At 45.0% G+C, this 20,408-nt stretch overlaps 1 protein-coding gene across 10 annotated transcripts in view; it reads right to left on the minus strand.

Moving 5' to 3' along the window:
• Positions 1-20,408, minus strand: part of LOC138581369 (uncharacterized) — a 3,536,879-nt gene that overhangs the window by 969,344 nt on the left and 2,547,127 nt on the right. For all 10 annotated transcript variants that reach the window (XR_011304538.1, XR_011304537.1, XM_069652654.1 and 7 more), the window contains one exon: positions 18,323-18,451. Coding sequence is in view for 8 of the 10 variants with exons in the window: in XM_069652654.1 (XP_069508755.1) it covers positions 18,323-18,451 (129 nt within the window). In the remaining 2 variants the exon portion in view is untranslated. The remainder of the gene's footprint in view (positions 1-18,322; positions 18,452-20,408) is intronic.

Here is a 20,408-nt window from a genome sequence, read left to right on the forward strand (position 1 = left end):
GGAGGGGCAATGCATGGAACTATTCCTCGAACAATGGCTTAAGGACCTCTATGAACCCTATCCCTTCTCAAAATTCTTTTCGGTGGAAAGAGCCCATAGAGTGCCCTCGGGCAAAAGGATCCCAGGGGCTCCACCTCGAACTATAATTGCCCGATTACTAAACTACCGCGACAGGGACGCTCTCCTGCAGATGTCACGCTCACGAGGGACAATCACATATAATGGCTCGAGAATCGCAATACTTCCTGATTATACCCGTGAAGCACAGCGAGCGAGACAATTGTTTGAACCACTCAAGAAACAGCTGGCTAACATGAATGTAAAATACGGCCTGCTCTTCCCGGCGCAACTTAAGATTTACCACAAGGGAACAACAGTACATTTTTCTGATCCACAGGAGGCCTGGAAATGGGCGGAAACCCACATCGAAGGGGATTGGACTGCGGGACCAAGGAGACAGAGCGGAAGACCCCGAAACGGGCCAAGGAGGGCCTCCCCGAGGAGGGACCCGGAAAGGGCCGGTCAGGACGCCCCGGAACAAGCAGCGGAACCAAATGAGTAATGTCCAGGCCACACGCCCACACAAAAAGGAGAGCGTGACCCACTGCAGTTCAAGATATGCTGACCCAAGACCTCCGGCCCTACAGCACGCAGTAATCCACCAAGAATGACTCTAACAGCTGGCACAGGAGAAGGGACTCCCAGATAGGCTCCTCCCACCCCCCGGTAGGAACTCACACTTTCTTGAGCTCTACACTCCAGCACCAGCAGCGGCACTCCCCCCCCCTTGTTGCATCTCTCAAAGGGGAGCCGCCTATATCTCTAATAAGTATAGCAGTACTACTTGGGGAATAGTTCTTAGTTGATGAGTTGACAGTCCTTTGACAGTGTGTTGCATTTGTATGTTCGGGCGACAGGTACTTCAAGTTGGGGTGGAGTATAGGGAGGGGGATGAAAGGGAAAGTTTTTATGTTGTTTTGTTAGTTCGGATCTATAGCATGTCCAAACACCGACCCAAATACAACCCTCTGCACATTATACCCTGCTGCACTACGTATCGGGACCATATTCCCGACAGACACACCAAGGGGAGGCAGCTCTCCCGACCAAAGTATCCTGCATGCCCTCCAACAGGAAGTTTTAGAAGACACACCCACAAACACACCCACCACCGCCTGACCGCCCCAGGTCCCTTAAGCTGCTCACTTGGAACATGAACGGAATGGGCTCTGGGATTAAGAGACGTCTGATTAAGCAACTGTTGAATAGACACTCTCCCGATCTGACCCTCTTATCAGAGACGCACCTAGCTGGAACACACTGCACCCTTTTCCAGAGAACAAATTACAGGGCCGCATTCCATGCGGGGTACACAATGGGATCCAGGGGCACCCTTATCCTTATACACAAGAGGCTCCCGTTCTCCCCACAAGTTGTGGAATTGGACCTACGGGGTCGCTATGTACTCATCCTGGGTTCGCTCTGGGGAGAAACACTGGCCATTGTGTCAATATATTCCCCGCCCGGACTGGGCCAGGGATAACTGGAGGATGTCACCACTCTCCTAGGGAGACACCACCCAGATCGATGGATCCTGGGGGAAAACTTTAACGATGTTATGTGCAATACCTTGGATCGTACCCACCTTAGAGGGCGTAACTCGGATGCTCCCACGAAACTCTCCAACTTTGTGTCCGCCCTAGGCCTCCGAGATGTGTGGCGGGAGCTACACCCCCAAGGCAGAGGTTACTCGTTCCACTCCGGAGCCCATGGCTCCCTCTCTAGACTCGATTACCTCCTCGTCCCAAACACAGACCTACATAGGGCGATATCCGCAGAATTCCTCCCTCGTGGAATCTCGGACCACTCCCCCCTAATAATAAAAATACGAACGCACGCCGTGACCCCCCCTAGAACATAGAGACTAAACAACTACCACCTTGGATTCCCAGAATTGGTGGACCACCTCACGGAGGTGTCCGATGAATACTTCGACATAAATGAACCAGCAGTGGATGACCCGTAGTGGTGTGGGAGGCTTATAAAACGGTGCTGCGTGGGGAAATCATCTCCTGGGTAGCGAACAAAAAGAGGGAGAGACTCCAAAAAATAGCAGAGGCGGAGGCTGAAATGATCCAGGCCGAAAACAAGCATGTTCTTGACCCTACCCCGCAGACTCAAAGGTCCTTCAAATTAACCACAGAGACCCTCAGAAATGTTATGCTGGATAACGCCAAGCAGGCCCACTGGGACACCAGAGCGAGGATATACGAACTGGGGGACAAGGCAGGCAAAATGCTGGCCTGGCTGGAGAGGAGGGAGAAGGGGAGACGTCATGTCCGGGAAATTGTTGCCCCGAATGGTGTCGGGTACCAGACGGATGCTGAAATAGCAGAGGCTTTTGCCCAGTTCTATGCGGAACTCTACCGAGTCCCGACAACACCATTCTACCCGACCCTACTAGACGAAGTAACACTCCCAGCACTGACACCACAACAACGTGAGGAGCTGGACTCGGATCTCTCTGAATCTGAAATAGCCGAAGCCCTAGCACAACTTCAAACAGGGAAAACACCAGGCCCTAATGGATTCTCGGCCGAGGCCTGGCAAAAACTTGGAGGGAATAAAATAGAAACCCCCCTCTACAAGATGTTTCTCGGCGCCCGCGACCAAGGCACCCTCCCACCTGACCTATGTAAAGCCACCATTGTGGTCATTCCCAAACCCGATAAGCCCTCGAAACTGTGCGCCTCTTATCGGCCTATCTCATTAATTAACAGTGAAGCCAAGAACGAAAAGGCCTTCGACTCAGTCAGGTGGGACTGCCTTTGGGAGGTCATGAGACGTATGGGGTTCGGAGACAGCTTCTTTGGATGGGTGAAATTACTCTACACTAACATTCAAGCGGAGATCAGGGTGAATGGTTGGCCATCCCGGTCCTTCCCACTGAGAAAGGGCACGAGACAGGGTTGTCCCCTTTCTCCCCTTCTCTTTGCCCTGGCAATTGAACCTCTTGCCCTTTGGCTTCGCCAAAATGCTGCATGGACAGGGTTCAGATGGCCTGAAGGACATGAGGGCCGCGTCTCCTTGTACGCAGATGACCTCCTGATCTACCTGGGGGACCCAGCTCGAGCCTGCACAGGGTGACACAGATGCTTACCCGTTTTGGAGAACTTAGTGGGCTAAAAATTAATTGGGGAAAATCAGTTCTCTTCCCAGTGAAAGGCAATGTCCAGGTTGACCCCCAGGAATGCCCGTACCGAATGGAACCGCAAGATTTTCGATACTTAAGGATCTGGGTTACTACAAACCTGACTGAATACATACTACACAATTTCCAACCGGTCCTTGATCGTTTTGTCAATGACGTCCTCTGACGAGGAAGTATCTTGAGTACACTCCGGAGCCCCGGAGCCTCTTTGGAACGAGCTCGATGGCTCCTTTCTTGAGCATTGTCCTTACTTCTAATAGCAGTTGAGGGATGTGGTTTTCCTTCCTGGCCACGGGAGGAATGCAGAGGCACTTTTTTAGAAATTCGAGAGTGTGCCCGTGGGCCAGGGCATCCAGCACCAAACGGTCGGTGGACATGGACTCCCACACGCTGACGAACTTCGCCAGCCGCCCTCCCGCTGGGGTGCCCAGGTGGGGGCCCGACGCTACGGCCGGTTCAGTCTTGCTTGCCAGCGGCCTTGCCGCCTTGGCCTCCCTGGCGACGACGGCCAGATCCACCTGACCTGCCTCGTCCTTTGTAGGCCTCTTGCGACGAGGAGCGGGCCGCCTGCCGGTACGTCGAGGAGCCACTGCCGAATCCTTTGGAGACACCTTGCTTGCCTCCGGAGTTCCGAATGGGAGGCCGTCGTTGTTGCAAAACTCCCAAGGCCCGAGCCGTCTTTGTGTCGGTCTTGATGGCCTGAAGTGACTCATCCACTGTGGATGCATTGCCTTTTGTTGGGTCGCCGGAGCGCCCTCAAAGGACTTAGAAGGACTCTCGGACTTCTTCTTCTCACCTACTGGGCTCTTTCCTTCCAGCCAGTTGGCGAGTTGGGTCCGACGATCCCTCATAGTCCGATCCGTCATGTTAATGCAAAATGCACAGTGCTTCTCCACGTGCGTTTTGTCTTCGTGAAAGCAGTAGAGGCATCTAGAATGCTCGTCCTCCTTGAACACATTCTGTAACCCGCATCCAGGGCAGTTCCTAAACAGCTTGGATCTGGGTGTCGAGCCCTTTTCCTGGGCCATGTCCACGAGGTAGGCCTCAGAAACTTCTGGAATCCTCCAAGAAGCATAACTCGACGAAAACTTCACCCTTGAGGGGCATAGAAAATTCCAAAACGGGTCCCTGTTGATCGGAAGTAGAAACGGTGGAGCTTGAGGCTCGATTGACCGAAAAAATGAGATAAAACTCTGAAAAAAACGCAAAACGCAGTAAAAGCTCGAGAGCTATAGCACAAGGACTCCCAACATTTGAACGTGTGGTAGAAATCTGAGGATGGCTGCCAGGGGCGGGGCTTAGGGAAAGGGCAGTCATTGGCTGGGGGCAGTATGACCCAGAGACCAGTGATTGGTTACTACTAAGAAAGACAGATCAGAAAAGAAACTGATTCTGATTTTTTCTTTACAGAGGATTCCCAGCCTGACAACGGGGAATATTCATGAGCATGTGAATCCATGCCAAACCCCATGCTGGAGAATAGCTTTCGAATCATAGTATTGTATGTACTCAGTTGATGGTAGAATTAAAATGATATCACCCCCCCCTGAATGTATACGTTTTAATTGATCGAGAATTCACATTAGCATTTGGTCAGGTGAAAGATCATTTTTCAGACTTATTGATGAGACAATTTTATTATGACTGTTAGACAGATGGCACATCCCCACTCTCTAGAGAAAGTTTTCCCTGCGAAACAGGACAAGTATAGCACTTCCAATTGGAAGTAGGCAGTGACACAAGCACATGTGAGATCTTAAGGATCTTCCTCTTCTGCATTTAGTTTGCTTATTTGAATGTATTAAGCATTTTTACCAAAGCGCTGGATAGTTTAATAAAACCATATAATAATGAAAGAAAACCACACATTCAGACACTAAGGAAAGATGGTATAGAGGTTGGTTATTTATTTCTTCTTTTGTAATACAGATAATAAATTCATGATAGGGGAAGAATTGAGTACTCAGTAAGACCTCTCTTGTCTCTTGCAAGGTGTCATCCACTTTCTTCACTCCCTCAATAAACATCTCAATAAGCTTTGCCTGGACATCTGGTCTAAAGTTGGTCACTTTAAGCCATCTTTGACTCCTCAACACTGACCCATTCCTGACTGCCGGGATCTTGTATGGTCCGATGCACAGAGGCGTAGCCAGGATTGTCTAGCAAATTATGCCTGAAGCTAACGTAGTTGGGAGCACTGCACTGACAATAATATCTGTAAATGCCCACACAGCACTGCTGAGTGGGCATTTACAGATTTTGGGTGGGTCTTGCCCCTCAGGCCCTACCCTGTCTACGCCTCTGCCGATGCATTCTATTCTGCATGGAAGAGTATGTAAGCTTCTTCCTTCTTGTCTTCAGGAAGGACTTTCAAAATAGGGGCCATTTTGTACCAAATATCCCTGTTATATTTGTAAGAAAGCAAGGGAATTGCCTACCTTAATGGCCATAGCTACTATGACATGTTTACAAAAAGAATCCAGTTTTCTATCTTACTTACCCAGTGAGATAGCACGTTATGGGGAACAGTTAGCCACCCTCTTTTATGCAGCAGGATAAACTACTGAATCTGAGCTTGGTTGAGTAATAGGATTCTTAGAAACATCATCAGGGGCCCTGTACTTTTGGTCTAGTCCATCGTTTCTTGGCAATGAATAATAGAAGGTAGGCATCACAACTAAGTCACTCCCCCAGATGTTTCCCAATATGGGGATGAACATAACAGTACTGGCTTTTTCTCTTCTTTGATACAGAAAGCCTTCCTTCCTTTGATCCGTGAAGTTAAAGCTAAACATTTTTGTGCATTTTCTAAGGAAGGTTTTCTATTTCATTGAGTGGTGAATCCCTCAGGGGATGCTCACCTGGCTTGTCATCAGCAGGAATGATATCCTCATGCTTATCTGACCTTGATGAAAGTGTAGATGATGTAGTGTGGTCTACATAAGAATCCATATCTCATGAAATATCTGATTCATTACTTGGTCTAGGCATTCAGTTTGCCTAAGCGTAAGCAGAGGTGTCTTGGTCTTGGTAGCCATGGACCTTGAGGCATTGATGGAGCGACAGGCGACATACTTTGAAACTGAGTGTCCAAAGACTTAAGAGAAGCTAATATGTCCAGTGATAAGCAATAAGCTTTATTCTGCATCCGCATCTTCAGAACCATTAATGGTTTGGTAGACCTGAAGATGCCCCTATTCATAATCCTCATCTTTGCAAATGTGGGCCTTCGGGCCCTCAATCCTTGTGTCAATCTTATTTTCTAGGATATCTTTCAGAGGAAGCTCTGTCAAATATCTTAACAAAGGATGGGCATAAGGCTTGAGACCGAACATGTTTCCCTTATTTCTCCTTGGAAAATGTGGAAATAATGAAGCAAGCTGTTACTTTAGAAAAATGTTGTATTATAGATTAACCTTCATTGAGAAGTGTTCCTGATGTAGGTTTGATTGCTGTTGATGGAGTCATCGACGTGGTGGTAGAAGGTCTGGATGCAGAGGAGTCTGTTTGCTCGGTTACCATCAATGGGGCTGCTAATGAGGTTGCTGTTGATGAAATTATTGTGGACTAGTGTGCAGGCTGGTGTACAGGGGCCAAACTGCAGGTTTTCATTGCACAGTAGGACCACTATATATGCGAAACCAACAGCTCACTCCAGCAGGGACAACAGGCGAAGCTGTCCAAATTGGCATTGTTTCTATATATCCTAAGGCAACAGCTCCCTCTAGCAGTGACAACAGGCAAAGCTATGACTGCACCGGACAACCATATAGGGACAAAAATACATCTGGCCTTTTATTATATTGTTAGATGTACCAGTGAATAATGGCTTCTTAGTTGACAGTGCTGCTAGAAAGATCATCATCAAATGAGTAGTGGGCGATGACTTCTTAGTAGGTTGTGCCATGACAGGACGGCCGCTGATGGGTTACTGTTCATAGGACTGCCTAAGGACCCTGTTTCTCCTTTGCAGATGAAAGACTCATTGATGAGCCCTGGTTCCTCATTCACAAATGTCGCTTTGGCAGGCCTTGCTCCTTAGATAACAAGGAATTCTGAGGGATCTTTAAATTTCCTATCAAATGACTGAGCAGCAGATATTGGAGCCTGAGAAGATTCACTGCTTCTTCTCCTTAGCTATTTCCTTGTGAGATCCGGCTCTCTTGTCAGGAGTCACTTTAGTCACAGACTAAAGAGCTCCTTGCTAAAACTGTATCAGAGGCCACAGTGCCCTTGTCAAGCCAAGCCACCAAGCACCTGTGCCTGCCCTTCATATTTTTAACGGAAAAACGTTTACAGATGTTTTAGACCTACATGTCATGCACAGGCAATAAAGGCATTCATCATGCCTGTCCTCAATATAAACATGGAGGTGGCCCATGTAATAGTGCATACCCTGAGGATTAGATAGATCTTCTCTTCCCCGTTTGGGAACACTCAGTGTGTTAAAGAAATAAATACTCACATGATTTATACAGATTTCTAAAACTTTCAAAAAGTGGCACTTTGAAGAAAAAAGGGACAAAACAATTGGGTACATTTTTCAATGAAAATAGAGCTCTCCTGAGGATTCCCAACTGCCAAAAGTGCAGTAAAGAATCTGAAGATAGCCTCTGGTTATGGAGCTAAAGGGGCTTGCAACTGTCAGGTTTCGCTGCTCAGGGTGAGCTTTGGGTGATAGCTGTGATGTTATTCCCTGGTATCTTTTATTTCTTGCACAGTTTTGACACAACTCAGACTTTACTTACCTTAACTCTGATTGCTCTGTACGAAGGTTCAAGCCATCATGGTGGTCAGGAGGCTTGGACTTGATTGGATGGGAACATTCTGCAAGATGATTGGAGGCTGAGTGGGCTTTGAGACAGAAAGAGAATTCTAAACTGCCTTTCATTGTCATACCTTAACAGGAAGGTCCTGTTTTTAGTTTCTCCCTGAAGTAGGCCCATTTTAAGGTCCAGTATCCAGTCCAGTCTTAAGAAGAAACAGATAAAACAGATGCAGTGCGCAGTATGTACTCCATTTCAAAGAAAGAACTGTCTAGGAAATAGAGAGCGAAATGAGGATACTTACTAAGGCATTATAACCAAGATTCAGTTCAATAGAAATAAAAGGAAAGAGGTCTAAGGTTCCAGTCTCAAGAGTAGGAACAGAAATCTACAAACTAGACACATCACTTTCTGAGGAAGAGTATACAAGTTTTGCACAGTGGTGTTTAAGGAAAATTCCTTTTCAAGAAAAGAATGTTAAAGACTGTAATGAGTGTTTCAGAAATCCTTGCTTCCCAGCAATTAAGGGAGGTGTAACAGGTACTAAAGATCACAAGGGAACAGAAATGGGAGGTTTTGGCTAGAAGGATATTAACCTCTTGTTTTCTCAACCTCTGCAGGGGGAACTCGGCTGGTTGGAGAGAGAGAGTGACCTGTGTTCTGTTTTTTAATTTATCTACTTGCCCCTTTCCCTTTGGGGTGTTGAGATTTCTGCTGTTACTTACCAATAGTTGCCTACACATCCTAGAGGGACTCTGGGGCTCAGCATCTCCTGCGGATCAAGATACATGACTGGACAGAATGAAAGGCCAATAGCAAGATCCGCCTGGGCTGCTGAACCCACCTAGAGAATATGGCAGAATTGGGGGAAATAATTAGGGAATTGAGGGATGAGCCTCGTGTTTCCCATCTGGAGAATGCAAAATATGTAGTAGGGTGGAGGGGTTGGGAGAAGTTGTGTCCCAGATACCAGCTTCTTTAAGGCAGCCTAGTTTGGAGGCAGGACATCTTCAAAAGCAACCTCCTATGTTGATTAGGGAAGAACAAGAGTTTAGGGAAAGGGTGGACAGGGGAATGGATGTGTCAGCAGTACCTGTTCCTTTGGCCCCTCCCGAGTGTTTTAGAGGGGACCCAAAGAGGTTTCAAATTTTCTTAACTCAATGTGAGTTAAATTTCCTCTGCAGGCCAGGAGGTTTCCCCACCGAAGAAGCTAGGTTTGCGTTTATTCTTTCATATCTGACTGGGGAAGCAGCTGCATGGTCTGTATAATTAGTTAGTCAGAAGAATCCCATATTAAAGAGTTTATTGTATTTTATTTTTATTTATATAGCGCACCGAGCCCTGAGGCAACTGGGCACATTTATTAGGTACAGACAGATATGCATATATACAGTTACAGGAATAGAGAATCAAGATTCCTAGCATTGAAGGGAAGCAGAGTGCATAGCGCACAGAATATTTACAGAAAGTATACATAGATAGCATAGAGCACAGACGTATTTACAAAGATTGCATAAGGTACGAAAGTATCTATAGAGCGATTGTAAATGTTGGGGGTTAGTTTTCATTCTGAGCGAGCCAAGATAGCTCAATTTCAGATGGAGTTTAAGAAAATGTTTGGGAAAAGGCAGCTGTCACTTGAAATAGATGGAGCGATATTGGAACTTAGACAGGGGAGTAGTGATTTGGTGAGCTACATCATCCAGATTAAGTCATTGGTGATGGAAAGTAATTTGCTGGAGGAGAAGAGAACTACGTTGTTTTAGCGTGACCTCAGGGATGACCTTAAGGATGCCTTGGCTAATATTGTGGATTGACCCTCTATCTGTGACACTCTTATTGATTTGGTCATGCAGGTACATTTCAGGTTAAATGAGAGAAGGAGTTAGAGGCGGAGAGGCTGGGGAGAGACCAAATTGGTTCAACGAGTAGATAGACCTAAAGATGTGGCTAACAAAGATGATAATGGGAAAGTTACTGAGGCTGGGAGAAGGATTTGTCCAAGGAAGAGAAGGATAGGCGAAGACAAAATAATTTGTGCTTGTATTCTGGAAGGGGTGGGCATTTCCTAGGTAATTGTCCGTATACCCCTAAGAGGTCCCAGTCATCCAGTACCAGAACACAGATTGCTGCTAAAACTCTTCAAACAGCTGTGCCGCACATCACCATCAATGTATCCTTTGATATGGGGGAATTGAAGGGATCTGGTCGGGCCATGATTGACTCTGGGGCAACAGGGAATTTCATGGACAGAGGGTTATCTGATTCCTTAGGAATTCCCTTAGTGAAAAAGGAGATCTTTGAACAAGTCAGACCGGTGGATGGGTCTTATATAACATCAGGTCCTATCACCCACGATACGGTTACTTTACATTTAATTGTGAGTGGTAATCATGGGAAGGAAATTGTTTTCAAGTTGATAGATGCCCCTCAGCTAAAGATAATCTTGGGTACGCCCTGGCTGACTTCTCACAATCCTGGTATAGACTGTGGAAGAAGAGTGGTGGATTTCAGTTCTTCCTTCTGTAAGGATTGTTTTCAATTCTCGAGTTGGAAAGATGGAGAAGTTAACGAGGATAGAGTTAGAAATGTGCCTTTGGCAGATGGAGGTGGAGTCAGTCATTCAATTTGAGTGGTCTTGGGAAGTTTACCAGAGTGTTACAATGATTGTGTTGATGTTTTTGACGAGTTGGGAGCCGGAGGCTTACCTCCACATAGATCTTATGATTGTAAGATAGATTTGGAGGATGGAGCAATGTTGCCCTGTTGTAGAGTGTATGCTTTGACGGAGAAGTAAAATGAGTACCTGAAAGAATATCTGGAAGAGAATTTAGCTGAAGGCTTCATAAGACACTCTCAGTCCCCAGCAGCATCTCCCTTATTTTTCGTCCCGAAGAAAGAAGGAAAGTTAAGGAATTGTATAGACTACTGCTCCCTGAACAGGGTTACCATCAAGAATCGGTATCAATTGCCTCTGATTTCCGTGATGTTGGATCGAATTCAGGGAGCAGCAATAATTTCTAAACTAGATATACGAGGGGCTTAGCATCTGGTTAGGTTTAGGGAGGGTGTCATGATCTCTGCTTCCAAAAGATCAGGACTTGCCCGACTCCCTTGGAAGCAGACCCATAACCCTGGTTCCGAGTGCCAGCCAGTCCCAATTGGGACCTTTTGGACCCTGTCCTGGCGCCAGTGGCACCAGGCTCATAAAGATGCCCAGTCCCAGTGCTGGAAGCGCCGGGCTCACAATGCTTGGGTGGACTTACCTGCAGCAGACCATGCTGCTTACTTACCTGCCAGTTGAACCCCTGATCCTCTTCTGTTTGGGACTACTTTTCCTGTTGGGTGGGGCAGGAGCCACTCCCTAGGTTCAGAACACTGGAACTCTTCTGGAAAGCAGGAACTCTTTTCTTACCTAGGCGTGGCTGTGGAAGGAGACATCTAAGCACTACAGGAGGCTATTTAAACCACACCCGATGGATGAATCTTGCTTTGCGTTATTCTGCATTCTCTGCAGCAGAACGCTCATCGTGTCTTCTGCTTCTGATCCTGGGCCTAAGGGAACAAAGGCTTACCATCCTGGAATCCAGTCTTCAGCAGCACCTGTAAAGACAAAGAAAGAACAGGTTAGCACTACGGTCTTCAGTGGCAGCGCATCTCTTACCTGGTCCATCAGCTGTCACCAACGCCTCGCGCTGCATTCCGGCATCTGAAAGACAAAGGCTTACCTACTCTTCGCATGCTCCGGAGGTCTTCGCACTGCATTCCGGCATCTGAAAGACAAAAGCTTACCAGCTCTTCGCACGCTCCGGAGGACTTCGGCGCTGCATCCCGCATCTGAAAGACAAAAGAAGGTGCTTTTAAAGACATTGGGCAACTTTATTACTCACGTGCCATTACTCCTTCCCACGCCGAATCCAGTGGGTATTCCAGCACCCTTCAGCTTCTCTAAAGCTCCGAACTTGTACCTGCAAGATAAAAGGGACAGTTAGTGCGCATCGTGAAGCAGGCTACAAGCGCTTACTTACGTGCTTCCAGGCGCTTCTATTCCTCACGCGGGTTCGATCCTCAACTCTCATCAGCCCGCCATCCGCCTTCGCCGGAACTCTGCAAAACAAGAGATATCATTACAAAAGACTTTTAAGACATTTGAAGTGCCCAGAACTTACCGTTCGTGAAGTTAACGACCGACAGCAGTCCTCTGAGGTCAAGAGGCCTGCACCCTTATCCAGTGAAGAAACTGGTTACGGCACCCTGCCCTGAGGCAGATGGAGAGCTCGGCGTTCACTTACCTAAGGTGAGGGTGTTAACCTTTGGGGTTCTACAGGAGAAGATAAAGGGAAGAGGAGAGAGGCACCCAATAACCCCAGTTCATTAATCCCATATTTTCTATCTGCAGACATCATACTCTTTGAGTCAGACATACAGTGCACAGAGGTCCAGCCCAAAGAGCCAACCGTGTGTTACACATCACCTTTGAAGATACGGCATTCACCCAGTCAAGACCGGCGCCTCTGCGGGAATCAGATGAGCGTTACAGAGGGAGATGAATGGAAAATGGTGTTTAAGACCTGTTTTGGACTATTTGAATATCAGTTCATGCCTTTTGGTTTGTGTAACGCTCCAGCTGCTTTCCAATTCTTTATTAATGAAATCCTGGATATCTTCATGGTTGTTTAAATAGATGATATTTTGATTTTTTTCCCTGATGAAGAACAGCATCAGAGACATGTAAGATTAGTACTATCTTTTTGCTAAACTAGAAAAAAGTCAGTGACATACCAGGACAGTGGAATTTCTCAGGTTTGTGATCTCTCCTTCAGGTATGGAGATGGATGACAAGAAGGTGCAAGCTGTTCGAAATTGGCCTACTCCAACTTGGGTAAAGGAAGTCCAAAGTTTTCCTGGATTTGCCAATTATTATAGGAGATTCAGAGGGATTCTCCCAGATCATTCCACCAAATACAAGGCTGTTGAAGAAGGGGGTGAAATTTTGCTGGAATGACGAGGCAGAGAAGGCTTTTCAAATTCTGAAGGGAAAATTCACCGCAGGTGCAGTTTTGCTCCATCCAGATCCCTCTAAGGCTTTTTTGTTGAGGCTGACCATCGAACTTGGCAATGAGAGCTGTCTTGTCCCAATGACATGAACATACTGGGCAGTTGCATCCAATAGCTTACTTTTCCAAGACATTTTCTGAAGCTGAGTGTAACTACACCATAATGGATCGGGAATTATTGGCTATAAAAGCAGCTTTTCTGGAGTGGCGGCATTATTTGATGGGGGCCAGGCAGACGATCACAGTTCTTATAGATCACTAGAATGTATTGTTTTTGAAATCAGCCAGAACCTTAATTCCTCGATAGTTCTGTTGGTCCCTGTTCTTTGCCGATTTTGACTTTGTTGTTACTTTCAGGCCAAGTAAACTGAATGGAAAGGCGGACGCTTTGTCGGGACAGTTTCCTGGCAGTGAGGGGGAGTTAGAAATTAATTCCAAGCCAGTGATTCCTGAAGATCATTTTATTTCAGCTAGTCTGTCCACAAATAAAGATTTCAAACAGGAAATTAAGAACATCTTAAGTGAAGAGGAGATGGACGTTTGGGCTCGTCAAGATTTGTCTAGGTCTGTGGTGGAGGGTTTACCCTATGTAGGAACCAGACTATGGGCCTCATCACGAGTCTGGTGGTAACCCTTAAATGCAGCGGTAGCGCTATTACCGCCACATTTAAGGGTCCACCAGATCATGGCTTTGGCAGATTTCCCCCCAGCTTTTAGCTGGGGGAAATCCACAGCAAAATTGTCGATTTTCGGCACGATTACCGCCGGCTGGCTAATAGCGCCGGGGGGTTTGGCGGTAGGGCTGTTAGCGCCGGCGTTACCGCCCAAATCGTGATGGGGCCCTATATCTTCCCAGCAAAAAGTTACAGGAAAGGATTTTGAAAGAGTGCCATGATTTTAGGTTGGTGGGACATCATGGTTTTCAAAAGACCTAAGATCTTGTGCAGAGGCACTTTTGGTGGACAACAATGAGGGTAGATACATTAAACTATGAAAAGACTTGTGAGACTTGTGCTAAAGCCAGGATATCTTGTGGAAAGCCAGTTGGACTTCTAGAACCTCTGCCGATTCGTCCGCATCCATGGCACACAGTATGTTTGGATTTTTTGGTGGATCTGCCTGTGGATCAAGGATGTACAGTTGTTCTTTTCGTTGTGGATTTATTAACTAAGGAGGCCCATTTTATCCCAGTTAAGGGTCAAGCAACAGTGTCAACGTTAGCTCAAAGGTTTTTGCAGGCAGTTGTGCATTTACATGGCTCGCCCAGTAGAGTAATCTCTGATCGGGGATCACAGTTTGTTTCTAAATTCTGGAAGGCTTTTTGCAAAGAACTTGGCATGGAGATCCAACTGACATCTGGATATCACCCAGAAGCAAATGGTCAGGTTGAGCGGGCCAATCAAGAACTGGAAAAGTATCTACTATGCTTTTGGCAAGAAGGAAAAGGATGGATTGATCAGCTTTGGATAGCGGAATTCGCTTACAACAATTCCAAGAGGGATTTCACTTGTCACCTTTCTTTTGCAGTAGAGGCTTTCACCCACGTTTCCTAAGAGAACTAGTTCAGAGGGATGTTTCTAGTCCTGCTGTGGAGGAGGGATTACAAACCATGAGAGAAGGGTTGGTGAAGGTAACTAATTCTTTACAGCTGAGTAAGGTGAGATATAAGAGATTTGCAGACAAGAAACGTAAAATCAGTCCTAGGTATGAAATAGGAGATTTGATATGGCTTTCCACCAAGTTTTTGAGGATGAAGGGTCTGAACAAGCTTAGCCCCAGATTTGTTGGGCCTTTTGAAATTGAAAGGATTATCAATCCTGTGGCAGTTAGACTGAAGTTGCCAGCTGGATTGAAAGTGCACCCAACTGTTCACGTGAGTTTGTTAAAGTCTGTGGTAAAGGGAACCAGATTGATCCAGTTCCTCAGGTGATTTTAACTGAAGACAATGCAGAGGAATTTGAAGTCAGGTCAATTTTAGATTCTAGGAAATCTAGAGGAAAAAAACAGTATTTGATTGATTGGGTAGACTATGGTCGATTACCGCCAGCGGGCTAATAGCGCCGGGGGTTTGGAGGTAGGGCTGTTAGCGCCGGCGCTATTAGCGCCGGCGTTACCGCCCAACTAATGATGAGGCCCTATATCTTCCCAGCAAAAAGTTACAGGAAAGGATTTTGAAAGAGTGCCATGATTTTAGGTTGGTGGGACATCATGGTTTTCAAAAGACTTTAGATCTTGTGCAGAGGCACTTTTGGTGGACACCAATGAGGGTAGATACATTAAACTATGAAAAGACTTGTGAGACTTGTGCTAAAGCTAGGATATTTTGTGGAAAGCCAGTTGGACTTCTAGAACCTCTGCCGATTCGTCCGCATCCATGGCACACAGAATGTTTGGATTTTTTGGTGGATCTGCCTGTGGATCAAGGATGTACAGTTGTTCTTGTCGTTGTGGATTTATTAACTATCCCAGTTAAGGGTCAAGCAACAGTGTCAACGTTAGCTCAAAGGTTTTTGCAGGCAGTTGTGCATTTACATGGCTCGTCTAGTAGAGTAATCTCTGATCGGGGATCACAGTTTGTTTCTAAATTCTGGAAGGCTTTTTGCAAAGAACTTGGCATGGAGATCCAACTGACATCTGGATATCACCCACAAGCAAATGGTCAGGTTGAGCGGGTCAATCAAGAACTGGAAAAGTATCTACTATGCTTTTGGCAGGAAGGAAAAGGATGGATTGATCAGCTTTGGATAGCGGAATTCGCTTACAACAATTCCAAGAGGGATTTCACTTCCATGTCACCTTTCTTTTGCAGTAGAGGCTTTCACCCACGTTTCCTCAGAGAACTAGTTCAGAGGGATGTTTATAGTCCTGCTGTGGAGGAGGGATTACAAACCATGAGAGAAGGGTTGGTGAAGGTAACTAATTCTTTACAGCTGACTAAGGAGAGATATAAGAGATTTGCAGACAAGAAACGTAAAATCAGTCCTAGGTATGAAATAGGAGATTTGATATGGTTTTCCACCAAGTTTTTGAGGATGAAGGGTCTGAGCAAGTTTAGCCCCAGATTTGTTGGGCCTTTTGAAATTGAAAGGATTATCAATCCTGTGGCAGTTAGACTGAAGTTGCCAGCTGGATTGAAAGTGCACCCAACTGTTCACGTGAGTCTGTGGTAAAGGGAACCAGATTGATCCAGTTCCTCAGGTGATTTTAACTGAAGACAATGCAGAGGAATTTGAAGTCAGGTCAATTTTAGATTCTAGGAAATCTAGAGGAAAAATACAGTATTTGATTGATTGGGTAGGCTATGGTCCCGAAGAGAGATCGTGTGAGTTTGCTGAAGATGTTCATGCGCCAAGTCTGGTGTCTAAGTTTCATAGGAAAAATCCAACTAAGCCAGGCCCTGTTGTCAGGGCTTGAAGAGGGGTTACTGTCAGGTTTCGCTGCTCAGTGTGAGCTTAAGGTGATGGCTGTGATGTTATTCCCTGGTATTTTTTATTACTTGCACAGTTTTGACACAACTCAGACTTTACTTGCCTTAATTCCTATTGTTCTGTACGAAGGTTCCCCAAGCCATCATGGTGGTCAGAAGGCAGGGACTTGATTGGATGGGAACATTCCGCAAAATGATTGGAGGTTGAGTGGGCTTGGAGATAGAAACAAACTTCTAAACTGCCTTTCATTGTCCTACCTTAACAGGAAGGTCCTGTTTTTAGTTTCTCCCTGAAGTAGGCCCATTTTAATGTCCAGTATCCAGTCCAGTCTTAAGAAGAATAAGGTGAATCAGATCAAAGTCCAGATCTTCGTGGGGCAAGACAAGCTGAGAATCTGGTGGGAGCGCAGCACTCAGATTACTAGTGAATGGAGTCAGAAAACAGTTATTTTGAAGCAAGGATCAGAAATTGTGTAAAAGTGTTTTACACTGCTTTAAACCCTGATTTGTTTAGTTAGCTTAGGTAATTTGTTAGATAGGGTAAGTTGCAGGTAGATTCTCCACCTGGAGCAACGTACACTGAGAAATGGTAATTTTCTAAAGTTGCTGTTTAATTGAAGGAACTAAGAAAAGTGTGCATTCCATTCCCCGGGAATGTTGTTTCTGATCTGCATGAACTTAGTAAGAAATTAAGCGGCAGTGATTAGTGTTCCTTGTTTGTCACGTCAGCGCATGTACATGAGAGAGGTGTCTTATAAAATTACGAACTGAAGTGACTATCTCTGTAAACGTCAGAGCAGCGATAATGTTAGCGCCTTGTGCGCATGATTTCAAGAGTACTGTCCACGAAAAGAACTATGTAAATTATTCCCAAGATTGCAACGGCAGATGTATTGAACGTTAGCGTCTGGCAGTGTTCAATTACAGGAGAGCACCGTGAAAAGACTCAATTACTCTGCGCATTCTCAAGGTTAAATGAATCTTGAAGCAGAGAACAGTGCGCAGTATGTACTCCATTTCAAAGAAAGAACTGTCTAGGAAATAGAGCGTGAAATGAGGATACTTACTAAGGCATTATAACCAAGATTCAGTTCAACAGAAATAAAAGCAAGGAAATCTAAGGTTCAAGTCTCAAGAGTAGGAACAGAAATTTACAAACTAGACACACCACTTCCTGAAGAAGAGTACACAAGCTTTGCACAGAGGTGTTTGAGTAAAATTCCTTTTCAAGAAAAGAAAGTTCAAGACTCGAATGAGTGCTCCAGAAATCCTCGCTTCCCAGCACTTAACAGAGGCATAATAGGTACTAAAAATCACAAGGGAACAGAAGTGGGGGGTTTTGGCTAGAAGGATATTAACCTCTTGTTTTCTCATCCACTGCAGGTGGAGCTCGGCTGGTTGGAAAGAGAGAGCGACCTGTGTTCTGTTTTTTATTTTATCCACTTTCCCCTTTACCTTTGGTGTGTTGAGATTTCTGCTGTTACTTACCAATAGTTGCCTACACATCCTAGAGGGACTGTGGGGTTCAGCATCTCCTGCGGATCAAGATACAGGACCGGACAGCAACCCGCTGTCTGTGAGCCAAAATGCCTAAAATTACACTTTGTAACAGTACCAAGGATTCCAGTTTGTCAACAGGAAATATTCAACAGCATGTGGATCTTGCAAAAACAAGTTTCTGGAGAATGTTTAGAAATACTGATTTTGAGTGAATACTCAAACTCTAGCAAAACAAATTCCACATCTGTAACAGGCAAGAGAACTGGCTTCAATGTTCAGAATAATATGTGTCAGTGTGCAATAGATTACAGATAAACAGACGACTTTTTTACACAGACCTAACACCGTCAACACTTTGTACCTTGGTAAATTGTGATGGCTCATCCAATTTAGGTTTTGGGTTGGCTATTTCATTCCAAGCATTTTGTAGACTTGCAGCTCTGATAGCTAATTCTTGTTCGTTCTTCATAAGTTTTAGGTTTCGATACAGCTAGCAAAACAAGCAAGAAAAAATAAATGTATTTATTTACTTTGTGACGGCTTGCAACAAATAATACATTGGTATGCAAATGTGTGTTAGGTTTCTAGATTACATCAATGCAAATTTACTTTGCAATTATTCAATCCTTCCCACTAATGCAGGGTATTCTTGGTTCTGGCAGTTCAGTATGATATTTAGAAAATATACATCATGGTAGCAGTTGTTAGATGCTGGGTTCAGATATTTCATGCATACATGGTGTGTGTCAGCATAGTAGTGTGAATCTTTGAGGGGTTTTGTGCAGAATAAGTCATTCGTGAATACAATGTCAGTCTAAAAATATATTAATCCTAACAGTCTATTTTAGGAATTGTGTACAATTTTTGTCTGTATGGTTTAACTTTCACATTTTCCATCATTTTTCCAGGGTGATAAAGAAATACTATAATTGGTACAAAATTAAAACCATAAACAATTAAAAGAAGCATACAAGTTCAAAAAGTATAGTAACATATTTCTAAAAGTATTTTGGGGTAAAACTGGATATTTTGTACATGAATTTCATTAAGTCTACCAAATTCAACTATATGATGCTGTCTTAAGAATTTCAACTCTCAATATGGGTAATTTTATGTTACCTTATTCTATATTTACAAAACTCATTGAAGCTTTAGTCTCACCTTAATTGAGTAGCATAAATTAAATTTAAAATCAATGCAGGAAGATACCAATATTCATTGAAATCGCAAGTCGGACCAAACCTATTTGGAACAAGGTAAACTTGCACTTTTTTGCAAGATGAGTCGACGCTCCCAAATCACATTTGAACTGGAATGTGAGTTGGACAGGAGGGTTCGACTTTGGCAGGCTATTCAGAACAGATGGCTACTCTGGGAGATTTGGCAAGCTAATCTGAGCCCTAGAATCTCTAGGGCACTTAGCCCGACCCACAAAACACCCAATCTGCTTCCTATTTCTCTGTGGGTTGTACTTTGCTGTGAGAAGGAGAAACAGAGTGGATCCAGACTCTGAGAAAATAGGATTGTTTGTGTGATAGCCATTGCAGACCATTTTTGTGTCTTTTAGACATTCTGTTCCCTATTTGCGACATTTTACTTTATCATTGTGCTAATTTGTGAGGTCTCCCACATTTTCAGTGCCACTTTGTGAAACCCTGTGAAAAACTGTTTGTGAAAACCTCTGTCACTCCCTTTGTCAAACTTAATCAAATCCCTTTTCTTATCCTTTTACACTGCACCCCAAAAAAGATAAAAACAATGTAAACCCTTTCTGGAAACCTTTGTAACCTTTTCAACCACTTGCACTAACTCTTTCCAACTACACCGAAGAAACAAAAAAGACAAACCTTATGAAACATTTTGTAAAAACATTTGTGGTACCCTGTATTGTTGAAACCCTCTCCCTTTCTCTTCCCGAGTTGTACGAGTTTGTTTTGACATAGATCAAAAAGATCATATTTTTTTGTGAGCATTTTCTCTTTGGAAATGTCCTGGGCTATAAGTGGTGTTATTTTAGGACAAGTTGGACAGCTACCAAGGAATGAAGAGCAACAGCCCAATGCTACGTGGTAAGGGTGGAGGTTCACAGTGGCATAAAGTCATTCGGGATGCTCACCTAACTGATATAGGAGTAGGCAGTGACAGCCGCTAGGTGTACAATTGAGGAATGGGGGTTAGAGGTCAGGAGGCAGTGGCAAGAGCAATTTAGGAGCTGGAGCAGAGGGGACATCAGGAGGTGGACCAAGGAGGGATGCAGGGCATAGGGAGGAATACAAGGAGGAGGAGCAGCAAGACGTACAACATGAAGAGGCAGTTGCAGAGTTTGAGAGGATGGGGCAGCAGGAGGTGGAAAATAATTTTCAGGACAGCACGAGAAGGAGCAGCCGATTGAACAAGAGGAGGAAGATGAGGGTCAGGAGGAAGAGCAACTGTAGGTGGAACACTTG

This window comes from Ambystoma mexicanum, chromosome 3p, assembly GCF_040938575.1.
Source record: "Ambystoma mexicanum isolate Mex_15411 chromosome 3p, UKY_AmexF1_1, whole genome shotgun sequence".
Classification (NCBI taxonomy): Eukaryota; Metazoa; Chordata; class Amphibia; order Caudata; family Ambystomatidae; genus Ambystoma; species Ambystoma mexicanum.